Source organism: Osmerus eperlanus, chromosome 4 (assembly GCF_963692335.1).
Source record: "Osmerus eperlanus chromosome 4, fOsmEpe2.1, whole genome shotgun sequence".
Classification (NCBI taxonomy): domain Eukaryota; kingdom Metazoa; phylum Chordata; class Actinopteri; order Osmeriformes; family Osmeridae; genus Osmerus; species Osmerus eperlanus.
In genome coordinates this window covers 15,023,880-15,037,723 of record NC_085021.1, presented here as the reverse complement: position 1 = coordinate 15,037,723, position 13,844 = coordinate 15,023,880, and the positions used below count along the sequence as shown (strand labels likewise).

Sequence of the window (13,844 nt, the reverse complement as noted above, 5' to 3'; positions counted from 1 at the left end):
TGTTCAAGGTAAGCGTGTTTTATACGCCGGCGATCGCCACAACTCCTTGATTCAGAATCGTAATCATGTACTAAAAACCCGGGATTGCAAATAGTACCAATTTGTTTGGATATTTTGAGGAAAAGTTAACAGATAGCCTAATCCATGTACACATACTTTCTGAAACTCACGTTACGATGGAATAAACACTTGATCAAATTAAATCCTAACCCAATGTGCAGAGAACCGGATGCCCCTAGCCTTCAAAAATGTCCGACTAGTAGTCAGCTAGCTAGCTCGTCTTAGTAGTATGCGTAGTAGTGCTAGCTCTAGCTACGCTACCTTGTGGGCGTCTAGAGACTTTCGGCTGTGCTTCGGCTGTGATGAAACTAAGATGGCGTTTAGCTTAGACAGGATGAACGGGGGATAGTGATGTTGGTCACATATTCATTCGATGGGGACATATCCAATGAGCTCAGGCACACTCATTAACATCCAAATGAGTTTACTAAGTGAATGTTTTTCAGTTCATAAATAAACGGAACGGAGTACACTTGTAAAATAAGCTGAAAACGGCCAACTTCGTCGGTAGCTAGCGCTACTGCTAGCTAGCTAACTAGCTTAACTGGACCAAGCAAGCCTGCTAGTTCTCTATCAAACAACAACAGAGTGAGGTAAGACAGTAGCTACGCTAGCTAGCGTCAGAGTGCAAGGAGAAGGAAGTGTGATTGTATGGAGTCAATTGAACCAAATGGATAACTACTGTTACCATTAAACGTCAGTTGTTAACAGACCTGGGATAGTTCTTTGGTATCTAATGCAGCTGATTGCAAAGTTTGCATTGCTGCCCGAGAGACGGGGCTGCTGGGATGGGCTGCTATGAAGTGGAGGCCGTAACGTTAGCTGCAGCCACCTTATCGTGACCCAGAGCTGAACAAAAGACCCCTCGAGCTCGCAAGACACGAATTGGATACACCATATTATCACCAAGTTTTCATTACCTTTGGCCCTATTTGACTGAACTTAATATGACTAATACGTGGCCGGGTCCCTAATAATGTAAATAAGCCAGCTAGCCAATCTAAACTAATCAGTGTAACGTCTGGTCAGTATGCTTGCTAGCTTGTTTTGGAATATTTAGTGCGTTGTCGTGGACGTTTTACTTTGGAATGTCCTTCTTTTGGCAGTAGTTTAGCCAACGTCTTTTAGTAGTGGTTGCGATGTAATCAAGAAATAGACCAATATCAAGATTCCGCTTGTTTGTATTTTGCTGTGGTTTGTGTAGGTGTTTAAATGGCTTTCCTGCCACTGTGATTCAATAGGCCCAGGTGTTAATTAGAAAATCAGATTGGAGTGGATACGCTCAATGTCTGCGTTTGTTGGCTTATAAATATCGAGGAGTCTAGACCACCGTGGTACGATTAGGCATTCAGTTGGATCTCACAAAACAAACTTCATAAGGGGGTTAAACCACATATAAACAGCCATAGATTTTCTATGCAAGTGTTTATTTGGGTTGATGTCCAATACCCTTTAATGGGATGGATATAAATCCAATTACAAGCAAGCGAAATTAAATTAATTTGATTGTTGTCTGTAGTGTGGGGGAGGGGTAAGAAAAGGGAGTAGTTACGTGAACTCCTGCCCCGATTGGGGTTAACCAAGGTCTGGAATTGTATTTATTTTGAAATTAAATTGGAGTGTTAAGTTGTGTAATGTAAGATTGAGTAAACATTACTAGTAACAATTGTTTCTTCCAATTGGAAAAACTTGAAACCTCTGTAAGGCTTTAAGTGTGGCTCAATTAAGCCCACTCCACCGTCCAGTCCAAACAGTTGATTAGAAGGTGAACTAGTAAAATGTATCTACATTGTGCAGGAGTCAACAATATAGTTGTTTCCATATCTTAACTAATAGTGATGCACTCAGCTCACTTGGGTCTTTTTGCCTTATTGTTGCCAGGGCGATGGAGGGGGAAGACTTTGTGCCTCCACCGGAGTGCCCAGTATTTGAGCCCTCATGGGAGGAGTTTCAGGATCCCCTGGGCTACATTGCCAAGATCCGTCCAATAGCAGAAAAGTCTGGAATCTGCAAGATTCGCCCACCTGCTGTAAGTGCTTTACTTTCACACACCTTTAAGTGAACCCTGAGTCATTTTGAACTGATGGTATTCTTAAGCCTTTTGTGTTTTGAAGTAAATGGTGTTTGAATTAATGTAGAGTTAAAAGAGGACTGTGTACCCCACAGAACTGGCAGCCCCCTTTTGCTGTAGAGGTGGACAACTTCCGCTTCACACCTCGCATACAGAGGCTCAACGAGCTGGAGGTTTGTCTCTCTTCTACTTCTGATATATGTGGAGGACCCCAGGACTCAGTTTCAGTCTGTTCAGAAGATTTCAATTCATACTGACCTTGCCCCTCTGTCCTCCCATAGGCCGAAACCAGAGTGAAACTCAACTACTTAGATCGGATCGCCAAGTTCTGGGAGATCCAGGGATCTTCTTTGAAGATTCCAAACATTGAGAGGCGTATCCTGGACCTCTTCAGCCTATCCAAGGTGCTGCAGACACATAAATGCACAAAACCTCCTGCATATGCAGACCTGTGCCAGCTAGCTATAAACTGTTCCCTCATGAAACTGCGCTAAACAAATAACAAATGGAGTGTGGTCTGTTGCAGATTGTAATTGAGGAGGGGGGCTTTGAGACGGTCAGTAAGGAGCGCCGTTGGGCTCGTGTGGCCCAGAAGCTTGGCTACCCCCCAGGCAAGAACATCGGCTCCCTCCTGCGCTCGCACTACGAGAGGATCGTCTACCCCTTTGAAATGTCCCACTCTGGTGCCAGTCTGACGGTAACTTTATACTGTCCCCCTCCCCTTATCTTTTTTGGGGGGGCTTGCAAGGGTCATCTATCAGATCATAGATGACTTTCACACAATGTTTGGCAATGTTCATGGCTGATGCCCGTTGAGCTTTGATGGTTGTGGAAGGTTTACCGCTGTGTTTGTCTCCATACAGCAATGTAAGCCAAAGCTGTACGACAGTGAGGAGGTGGATAAGGAGTACAAGCCTCACTCCATCCCCCTGCGCCAGTCGGTCCAGCCTTCCAAGACCAGCAGCTACGGACGCAGAGCCAATCGCCTCCAGCCAGACGTGAGTGGCACCGTGACAACAGTGACCCATATTTAACCCTCAACCTGTAGAACCCCACATGAATCTGTTTCCCCACAATGCATTATGTTCTGTCCCAGATCACTTCCCCTTTTGTTTTTAAAGCAAGGACGATCACATAGACTCATTCAAGGGGAGAGCTATACATGTTTAACCCTTGTGTTATCTTCGGGTCATTCCGACCCATCAGTCATTGTGACCCACCGTCGTATTGCGACAAATTTACCTCATACAAAAACAAAGTGAAGCATTTTCTTTTAACTGATGGGCTGTCTCAGACCCCCCACATTGCAAAGGTTAAAAGAAAATTATTTTTATTTGTTTTTGTATTGGGTAAAATTGGGTAAACACAACGATGGTTCGTTATGAACCTTTGGGTCATGTGACCCGAAGGCAGCACAAGGGTTAATAGTCTAATAGTCTAGCTTCTGAAACTGGGTATCGAAACTTTCTAACACTGATCTGTTAACAGCTGAAGAACAAGCACCTGCTCTTGCTATATTGGTTTCCATTTTTAGACATGTTGCAGTCAGTGGACCAATCTTCCCTCTTCTAAGTGTAATTGTGGTGTTGACTGACTGTCTTAATTCTAAATTGGTAGCTAACCCAAATGCAATAAACCCAATCCTTCCAGCTCTAGTGCCAAATGGAGAGATCCAATACGTAGGGGTGTGATGAGGCACTCAGAGCACATCCCAGCATGCCTTGCTCCATGTGCTGCCATGCTGCTGCAATGCATTCTGTCTGCTACTTCTGCCGTCTGCCTCATGTCTCTCTGTCTTCGACTCTCTTGTCTTCATTTGGAAATGGGCCAAGCAGACACACACGGTTAAGCACACAAATTATAAAGGCCTACTATACACACCATCTCTCTCTCACTCTGTCTGTCTCTGTGTCTCTGTCTCTCTGTCTCTCTGTCTCTCTGTCTCTCTGTCTCTCTCTCTCTCTCTCTGTCTCTCTGTCTCTCTGTCTCTCTCTCTCTCTCTCTCTCTCTCTCTCTTCCCCTTTTCTCCCCCCCCCCCCCCATACAGCATTGGTCTATTTGTTTGTGGTGTGTTGGGAACTTTGATTTACTTCCCATGAACCTAACTCAAGTTGATAGAACATATCAAATAAATGTCATATAAAGGATAAAAATAACCGGAAAGCTTTTTCACTGAGAAATCATCAGATGATTCATTTTCGTCCATACATATCTGATGATAGGGTTCAAGTAGGCTTCATGTACTTGATTCCTCCATTTTTGCTCTCATTCTTTTAACTAGCTGTGCATTCTCTTAGTTTTTGTAATGAACTAAGAGGGGCTTGCATTGTCAAAATAAGCATAACCATGTTTGACAAGAATCCTTTTGTAGGTATCAGAAGCCTCTTGCCAGCACCCTCACTACTAGGCTATAAATAGTCACACACATCTAGGTTGATATGTCAAATGAGATCCCTTCCCCATACTGTATATTTCCAGATTCTTTTTCTTCTGTGTACCTCTCCCCATCTCCTGGTCCCCTCCCCCCTCCCCATGTCTTAGTCCATTGTTGCTGTTATTGTCTCCCCATGCAGGGTCCAGAGGATCTGGCACCCCACCCTCTCACCACTGGCTCTCAACACATCTCTGCGGTACTGCCTCTCTCTAGAGCGCACGTGTGTGCTCGCTCTCCTGCTTTTCGCTCTTATGTCTAGCTGTGTCTGCTTTTAGACACAGCCCCCCCCCCCCCCCCCCCTTCTTACCTTATCATTGATGGCAGACAGCTACTCTTACCCACAACTAACAACAAGAATGGTTCAACAGCAACCTGGCTTACTGGAGCTGTTTTTGTGTGTGGTTGTCTCACTGTGTTGCTTCAGTCCTTCTGTGTTACGGCACCAGCTCACCTGTCTGTCCAAGTCTGCTTCTCTTTCTCACTCACACACACTCACACGGTGCTTTCTCTCACTCTCTCTCCCTCTCGGTCCCTGGGTGAACTCTGCTTGGGTTGCTTTACTGCTAGGCAGTCTTGTGTGCCTCTGTGCTGTGCTAATATGCCTGTTAGTGAAGCTCCTAGTCGCTCAGTGTTGCAGCATCACCGTGTGACTGCATGTGTTCTATTCAAAGCATCTGTCACAGTTGGAAAGGGGAAGGTTTTTGTGTGGTTCCTCTGTAATGCAAATCGTTTTGATACATAAGTTCAGAGTGCAGAAGATGCTCCAATAATTAATTTACCAGTTAGTCTGTTGAAGATCATTTTAGACAGCGTACCCCCATTATTGCTCCTTGTTCTTCTAGTCATCCGTTGGTAAGTGTGTGTGTGTCTCTGGATGGCCTTCTTCTCTATCCCAGTGGTGGATGCTACCCCAGGTTTCCCAGCTTTGCAAAGGAGAGCCTATAGTTCCCCTTCTGAGCTAAGCTAGCATCACAGCCTCCAGTGGTCCAGAGCTACGCATTGTCCTTCCACACCCTGTATCCATCCTCTAGCTACACTTGTTCTCTCGGCAAGGTGTCAGAGATGAGCCCATTCTGACCTCTGCTCCTCAGCCGGACCCCACAGAGGAGGACATAGAGAAGAACCCGGAGCTGAAGAAGCTGCAGATCTACGGCGCGGGCCCCAAGATGATGGGCCTGGGGCTGGTGCCCAGAGACAAGGGCGTCAGGAAGAAAGGTGAAACATAGGGGAGCGCAGGTTCTTGTTTCAGCACAATGACAGCGCACAAGTTTAATGAGTCGATTTCGATGGGCGTACTAAGGGCTGAACCATGCAGAGTCCCTTATAAGACAGCTGGTTTTAACCACAGTAATGCTACGTAGCCTATGATCCAGTCAGTCAGTATGTTGACGGTCACACTGTTGCTCCCGTAGAAGAGCTGCCTCAGACAGTGACCGTCCGAGACCCCGCCGCCGCCGGCCCGGTCAAGGAGGAGCCGGGGGAGGTCCCCGCCAAGGAGGGCGACGCGAGCACGGCGCCTCCCCCTGCGCCTCCCTCTGACGTCACGGTGAAAAGTGAGGTGAAGGAGGAGCCGGAGGAGGAGAGAGGAGATGGGAAGGAGGAGGATGGGGAAGGAGAGGGGCCCTGCACCAAGATGACCATGAGGCTCAGGCGCAACATCAACAACCCCCAGTTTGTAAGTAGCAGACACCTCCTGCATCCTTCACTGCGTCTCCACTGCTCTCTGCAGTCTCATGGTGGGAACTAGAGTACAGCGGACCTAGATTGGATAGATTGTTGTTACAAAAGCAGGCGCATGTTTGAAAAATTTGTGAAAGTTCTATTTTTGTAGTATGAGGGTAATCGTTGCTCTGGTTTAATCAGGGGCGTAGTATGAACATTACGTCTCCTTCACCTGATACATGTTAAAGAGCCGGCCTCAGTGAACAAAGACCTCCTATCTTCACACAATCCCCCCTCTGTCCTGTCCCAGGTGGACTCGTTTGTGTGTCGAATGTGTGGTCGTGGTGACGAGGATGAGAAGCTTCTGTTGTGTGACGGTTGTGATGACAACTACCACACCTTCTGCCTGCTGCCGCCCCTCACCGACCCCCCTAAAGGCAACTGGCGCTGTCCCAAGTGTGTGGCTGAGGTGAGGACCACGATCAAACTCATGCAACCCTTTATGCGCATTCTGTGTTTGTGGAGACAAGTATTTCTGACAGTTTCTCAGTGCACGACCCTCTGGGCCTGGCTGGTGACTAGCAGACCACAGCCTGTGACGCATCTGTCTGATGTCTCCTCAGGAGTGCAAGAGGCCTTCGGAGGCCTTTGGGTTTGAGCAGGCCACGCGGGAGTACACTCTGCAGAGCTTTGGGGAGATGGCAGACACTTTTAAAGCAGACTACTTCAACATGCCCGTCCATGTGAGTTCAGCTGTCTACCCTATATACCCTGATACATAGCATAGTAATACCTAACTAACTAAGCAATATATAAATCTGTGACACAGTCTTATCTAACTGTGTGTGTGTGTAGATGGTTCCCACAGAGCTGGTGGAGAGGGAGTTCTGGCGTCTGGTCAGCAGTATAGAGGAGGACGTGACAGTGGAGTACGGAGCAGACATTCACTCCAAAGAGTTTGGCAGCGGCTTCCCAATAAACAACGGCTTGAAGGAGCTCACCCCGGAGGAGGAGGTACCAGCTGCACCATATCCCTCCCCCACCATCCATAAGTATGTCAATACCTTCTTACTTACAAATGCGATGTGTTTATTTTTCACCGAACCATCAAACGGTGCCGCGTGCTGGGTTGGACCAGGAGTACGCCCGGAGCGGCTGGAACCTGAATGTGATGCCGGTGCTGGAGCAGTCGGTGCTGTGCCACATCAACGCTGACATCTCGGGCATGAAGGTGCCCTGGCTGTACGTGGGCATGTGCTTCTCAGCCTTCTGCTGGCACATTGAAGACCACTGGAGCTACTCCATCAACTACCTGCACTGGTGAGACACCAGGGCTGTTTAACAGGGTTTTAACTGAAGAAAGGTTGTTGGGATTTAGACGAGTTGCAGCAGAAGGTGTATAGTTAGTGGGTGATGGTTAACGTGTGTGTGTGTGTGGTGCAGGGGCGAGCCCAAAACGTGGTACGGGGTTCCCTCGTTTGCGGCCGAGCGTCTGGAGGAGGTGATGAAGAAGCTGACCCCTGAGCTGTTTGAGTTCCAGCCTGACCTCCTCCACCAGCTGGTCACCATCATGAACCCCAACATACTCATGGGCCATGGGGTCCCGGTCAGTCTCTGTCACATTCACAGAGCTCGTCCTAGGATTGGACCTTTTAGACTGAGGGATGTGTTTGTTTCTATGCGTATTTGCAGGTTGTGCGTACCAACCAGTGTGCTGGTGAGTTTGTCATCACCTTCCCCAGAGCGTACCACAGCGGCTTCAACCAGGGATACAACTTCGCCGAGGCTGTCAACTTCTGCACCGCAGACTGGGTGAGCTTCCTCTCCTTGGGTCTTCACAAACGGCTCCCCTGTGTCCTGATATTTGGGTCAAGTGGGTCATGTTTTTCTCCCCGTCTCCATCGGTACCAGCTCCCTGCGGGCCGCTCCTGTATCGAGCACTACCGGCGCCTCAGGAGGTACTGCGTGTTCTCCCACGAGGAGCTCACCTGCAAGATGGCCGCCTGCCCAGAGAAGCTGGACCTGAACCTTGCAGCAGCCACCCACAAGGAAATGTTCACCATCGTCCAGGAAGAGAGGAAGCTGCGCAAGGGGCTCCTAGAGAAGGTGCTAGAGACAAGGGACAAGGGACATGGTTTCTGTGTGAATGTTTGTTTTGGTTGGTAGTCTCACTGCCTGTGGTCGGCGTGAGACATTTTCATTAAGACTGTGGCTGTCGTAGGATGGGGAGCAGCAGTGGGGTTGTGGTTTCCTGAAGCCGGATGTGTGTGTGTGTGTGTGTGTGTGGTCAGGGCATCACAGAGGCGGAGCGGGAGGCCTTTGAGCTGCTTCCTGACGATGAGAGGCAGTGTGACAAGTGTAAAACCACGTGCTTCCTGTCTGCGCTGGCGTGTCAGAACTGTCCTGAGCGCCTCGTCTGTCTCTACCACACCCAGGACCTGTGCAGCTGCCCCACAAGCAAACTCTACCTCAGGTGCTCACCCCTACCACCATCTCTTTCTCTCTAACTCTCTCCTCCCTCAAATTTTGGCCTACTCCTCACACTCCGGTCTTCTCTCTCCCAGGTACCGGTACACTCTGGACGAGCTGCTGTCCATGCTGCACCGGCTCAAGGTCCGAGCGGAGTCCTTTGACTCGTGGGCCAACCGGGTGAAGGAGGCCCTGGAGCAGGAAGAGGGGAACAAGATCGGTACGAGAGGATCGCCCTGTAGACACCAATGCATTTCCTGTAGACACCAATGCCCCTCAGCATGGGCCAAGAAAGTAGCACGGTAGATACTGAGAGTTTGTTTGCTGCCGTGCAGGCATCCAGGACCTGGAGGTGCTGAAGCAGGAGGCCGCAGAGAAGAAGTTCCCCGACAACGAGCTACTGCAGAGACTCAACACTGTTCTCACTGACACTCAACACTGCCAGAAGACCAGCACTGACCTCCTCAGCAACCCTCAAACCAGGTTACTCACACGCACGCGCACGCACACCTTCCAAAGTGTCACAGCCGCCTTCTGCACACGCAGCAGACGCTGCGCAGGGAGTGACCGACCGTTGTGTGGTCGTGTTTCAGTGAGCAGCGGATGACCCTGGCTGAGCTGAAGGCCCTGGTAGAGCGTATGCAGAACCTGCCCTGCGTGATGACCCAGCTGGAGGAGGTGCAGGTGAGCAGAGACCCACCGCCGGGGCCTGTTGACCCGCCCGACACAGCAGCCGCCACACCTCTCTTCCACTGTGGCGCCCAAATTGTCGGTTCATCGCTCCGTCTCCTCCCTGCTAGGCGGTCCTGCGGACGGTGGAGGAGTTCCAGCAGCAGGTTCAGGCCGTGGTCAGTGACCGGGACTGGCGCAGGGACTCCCCTCCCGCGGAGCGGCTGCAGGCCCTGCTGGAGCAGGGGACGGGCCTGCGGGTCGAGGCCCCGGAGTGCGAGCAGCTGCGCGGCCTGCAGGAGCAGGGCCGCTGGCTGGGCGAGGTGAGGCGGACCCTGGGGGGCGAGGTCACCCTGGCCGTCCTCAGGAACCTGATGGAGACGGGGTGCAACGTGACGCAGAGCGTCTCCGTGGAGACGGCCATGGCGGAGCTGCAGGAGCTGCTGACCATCGCGGAGCGCTGGGAGGAGAAGGCCCAGATCTGCCTGGAGCAACGGTGGGACTGACACACACACACACACTCTCAGTCATGAGTCGGGTCATACACTGGGGTCAGCTTTTCTGCTGTAGACCTCTTACACCCCCACTCTCTCTGTCTTCTGGTGGCCTGCAGGCAGAAGCACCCTCTCTCCACCCTGGAGGCCATCGTGAACGAGGCCCAGCTGATCCCAGTCAAGCTGCCCAACATCCTGTCTCTGCAGGGCTGCCTCAGCCGGGCACGTGCCTGGGTCACAGACCTGGAGGAGATCCAGGTACCCCGTCACACCGCGCTCCATAACTAACAACACTGACTAGTTCTTACATCCCTGTTATATCTCCTTGTGAATTGTAAAAGCATCCTATTAGCTTGTCTCCTGCTGACTCGTGTGTGTGTGTGTGTGTGTGTGTGTGTGTGTGTGTGTGTGTGTGTGTGTGTGTGTGTGTGTGTGTGTGTGTGTGTGTGTGTGTGTGTGTGTGTGTGTGTGTGTGTGTGTGTGTGTGTGTGTGTGTGTGTGTGTGTGTGTGTGTGTGTGTGTGTGTGTGTGTGTGTGTGTGTAGAACGGGGAACACTACCCGTGTCTGGATGACCTGGAGGGCCTGGTGGCCATCGGCAGGGACCTGCCTGTCTGCATGGAGGAGCTGAGGCAGCTGGAGCTGCAGGTGGCCAGCGCACACTCCTGGAGGGACAAGGCCACCAAGACCTTCCTGAAGAAGAGCAGCCAGCACAGCCTGCTGGAGGTCAGGGGGGGCGGGGGGAGGAGGGGCGGGGGGTACACAACCCACCTGTACTTTCATGACTGCAGAGGCCAAGTCAGATTAGTAGAGTTTCAATAAATGTAGTAGGTTGACCTTTTGTGATCCATCTTGGGTTATCGTGTGTGTGTGTGTGTCTCTCTAACGCCCTCGCTGCCCTGCAGGTGTTGTGTCCCTGTGTGGAGAAGAGGAAGGAGCGCGGGGAGGAGTCTGGGCCCTTGGAGGAGTCTGACGTCAACACCCTGGGCCTGTCTGCTCAGGACCTGAGAGACCCTGGAGCCATCGTGAGTACCCTGCCTCAAGCCCTGCCTCTAGCCCTGCCTCTAGCCCTGCCTCAAGCCCTGCCCCACTCTCCAACCTTTCAACCCTTCTCTCACCCAGAAAGAGGAAGAGGGGAGTGTGCTTCCTGTGTGTGTAACATGCGTGTTGCCTGTGCCTCTGTGAAGGTGATGGCTTTCAAAGAGGGGGAGCACCAGGAGAAGGCTGGCATGCTGCGGCTCCAGAAGGCGAACCTGGCCAAGGCTGGCCCGGAGGAGCTCCCCCACCACGAGGACAAGGAGAACGGCTGCTGGGGCAAGGACGCCATGGAGCTGGACACGCCCCTCTGCCCCGAGAACTCTGTGAAGGAGAACGGGAGCGGCGCCCGCACGGGCCCCGCCCCTCCCCAGACAGTGTGCGTGTGCGGCGGGCGTCCCCGCGCCCCCCAGCTCCGCTGCCACCTGTGCAAAGACTGCTTCCACGGCGGGTGCGTCGCCTTCCCCGCCGTACTGCCCTCGTCGGGGCTGCCCGCCGACCCCCTCTGCTGGTGGGATTGGGACACTCGTTTCTTGTGCCCACGGTGCCAGCGCTCGCGGCGCCCGCGCCTCGAGACCATCCTGGCTCTCCTGGTGGCTCTGCAGAGGCTTCCTGTGCGCCTGCCCGAGGGCGAGGCCCTGCAGTGTCTGACCGAGAGGGTCATCACCTGGCAGGGCCGGGCCAAGAAGGCCCTGGACACTCCCGAGCTGCAGGGGCTGCTGCAGAGGCTGGAGGAGCGCAGGGAGAGCCGGCAGGGAGAGCAGCAGGAGCAGCAGCAGCAGCAGCAGGACAAGGAAGAGGAGAAAGGCAAAGGGAACTCGGTGATTGTGCTTTCAGACTCGGAAGGAGGAGAGGGAGAGGACGGCGTGATCGATCTGACGGAGGAGGGGAACTCTCCCAAGAAGAGTGCCAAGGAGTTGAACGGCAGTCGGGTAAAGGACTTGAATGTTACCACTTGACCTCCCTTGCTAAAAGTCCCTCAGGAATTTAGTTGACATACATCCAGTTGAGTCTGCTGTTATAGGCGGTGAGAACTGTCAGCCAGTTTCTAGTGCCCTAATAACCTGTGTGTGTGTGTGTGTGTGTGTACCTGCAGACTGGATGTGAAAATGGCATCAGTAAGAAGACGCACGTTACAGGTAAGCTGCCAGCAGGCGTCTCCATCGCTCTGGTCCCCTAGCCAGCCAGTCCTGTGTCTGACTGCCCCCCCCCCCCTCTCCTCCCCCCCCCAGACGTGGGCTCCCTGCTGGGCCTCCTCCCCTCCCTAAAGGGTCCTGTGGTGGAGCTGTCCCCAAGCACCAAGGACCAGCTGGAGGAGCTGCAGCTGGAAGGAGACCTCCTGGAGGTGACCCTGGACCAGACCCACACCCTGTACCGCGTCCTGCAGGCCGCATCCACGCCCCCGCGCCCTGCGCTGCGCACACTCATACAGGTGAGAGACCAGGAGGACACGCCAGCCACCTCACAGCCCAGCTGCTGTACACAAATAGTTGTCTTTGACTCCAGTGAGGTTTCAGTGCAGTGCAGTTCTCTGTGGAGTCATGTCCTGTGCCCTCTCTCTCCTCCCCTGCCAGATTGAGCTCCAGGAGCAGAAGGGGGCAGGTCGCGGGGGGCGAGCCAAGGACTCCAAGAGGAAGAGGAAGAGCCAGCGGGGCGACTCAGGGGGAGAGGGGGGGCCACGTTCCCAGGACGCCTCAGAGTCCAAGAAAACCCGCCCCCTCAGCCACACCCCCTCACCTCATCTACCTGCCCAGACGCCCCCTGAGGTAACTCTCCCTCTCTGTTCATCTCCCCCAATGTCCACCTCACCTCTGCCCTCCTAACCTCTCTCCCTCTCTCCCTCAGATATTGTGATGTGGTTAGGGATGCAGCTCTAGAGGGAAGGAACGGATCAAGCGTTGGAAGAGAGATGGAATGGACAGATCATTACGGGCCAGGAGACGGTGTCAAAATGTTGAAAAGATGCAGGACACCCCCCCCCCCCCTGTCCCCCTCTCCCCTGTTCATCCCTCTCTCACACGTTTCCCCTTCAAACACTAACTGACAGATCCACATCGTCTACACTCCGCCCATCTTACCCTACCCGATCTCTATCCACTCCTCCCTCTCCTCCCCAGTGCTCTCCAGCCAATCCCCCCCCCCCCTCCCAGTGAACGTGTTTGGAGTGTGTGAGCTGGCATTGTCACAGGAGAGAGAGGCTCTCGGTCTTAATAGGGAAGCTGTCTCAGAGGTCAGTCGTCAGTATGATATGTGTTCTCAGCTGTATTACACGGAAGTCCGACTGGCGCCTGTCGACGCAGGACAGTGCCGTTCAGTTGATCTCCCCGTCTTACTGAAGTAGACATGAATCCTTGGTTTCCTTTAGTCCGTTCATGGGTCATGAGTTCTACAGCGAATTTCTTGGCGGGGCGGTTTTAGATAACAGCACCGTGGTAACACTTGTATTTTTTGTATTGACTCTTGTGTTTGTTAAGGGTATTTGAGGGGACTTGCATTTTGAATGAATTCATAGAATATTTTGGGAAGTGTGAAAAACAGGCATTCATGTTTTTGGTGCTACTTTCCCAAAATAGACTTCTGGACCTCTTTCTCTCCTTCGTCAGTCTCTCATTTTGTGTATTAGTTTTCACCCCCATCTTGACTCATTCTGACTCATTCTGTCTTTTACAGTCTGATCCTCGTTCTCGCTCTTTCATTTGCTCTCGCGCTTTCACTCTCAGAACTAAATTAAAGTTTCACTGTAACTCACTTTATCACAATTTACTTGTTCTCTGGGTTCAGATTATATTATTATTATTATTATTGATATTGATATTGCAGACACGCAGATGTCGTGAGTTTGTGTATAAACTTTTCATTTCAATGTTGCCTTTTGTTTCTTTTCACTCTTGTTAGAAAATAAAGGTTTAGAGTTGTTTTAGGATGTCTTGACTCCTGTCCTCTTTTGGAAAT

At 51.8% G+C, this 13,844-nt stretch overlaps 1 protein-coding gene across 2 annotated transcripts; it reads left to right on the top strand.

The window, feature by feature from the left end:
* Positions 1-309: 309 nt before the first annotated feature.
* Positions 310-13,815, top strand: kdm5c (lysine demethylase 5C). 2 transcript variants are annotated; one of them, XM_062459475.1, is made up of 29 exons: positions 310-653; positions 1,942-2,089; positions 2,227-2,304; positions 2,413-2,535; positions 2,658-2,828; positions 2,995-3,129; positions 4,705-4,761; positions 5,657-5,780; positions 5,978-6,240; positions 6,538-6,696; positions 6,851-6,970; positions 7,083-7,241; positions 7,366-7,547; positions 7,671-7,833; positions 7,920-8,039; positions 8,139-8,333; positions 8,519-8,700; positions 8,792-8,916; positions 9,032-9,179; positions 9,290-9,380; positions 9,497-9,861; positions 9,979-10,117; positions 10,404-10,583; positions 10,763-10,882; positions 11,045-11,824; positions 11,989-12,031; positions 12,125-12,324; positions 12,467-12,658; positions 12,738-13,815. In XM_062459475.1, the coding sequence occupies exons 2-29, from the start codon at positions 1,946-1,948 to the stop codon at positions 12,744-12,746; spliced, it is 4,767 nt and encodes a 1,588-aa protein (XP_062315459.1). In that variant the 5' UTR covers positions 310-653; positions 1,942-1,945; the 3' UTR covers positions 12,747-13,815. The 2 variants fall into 2 exon arrangements, with proteins under 2 accessions (XP_062315459.1, XP_062315460.1); XM_062459476.1 differs by lacking the exon at positions 4,705-4,761.
* Positions 13,816-13,844: the final 29 nt, after the last annotated feature.

Coding starts and splice junctions, on each gene's coding strand:
- kdm5c (XM_062459475.1), top strand. CDS start 1,946: ATGGAGGGGGAAGACTTTGTGCCTCCACCGGAGTGCCCAGTATTTGAG. Junction 10,584..10,762: donor GCCAGCACAGCCTGCTGGAG/GTCAGGGGGGGC, acceptor GCTGCCCTGCAG/GTGTTGTGTCCCTGTGTGGA. Junction 12,032..12,124: donor TAAGAAGACGCACGTTACAG/GTAAGCTGCCAG, acceptor TCCCCCCCCCAG/ACGTGGGCTCCCTGCTGGGC.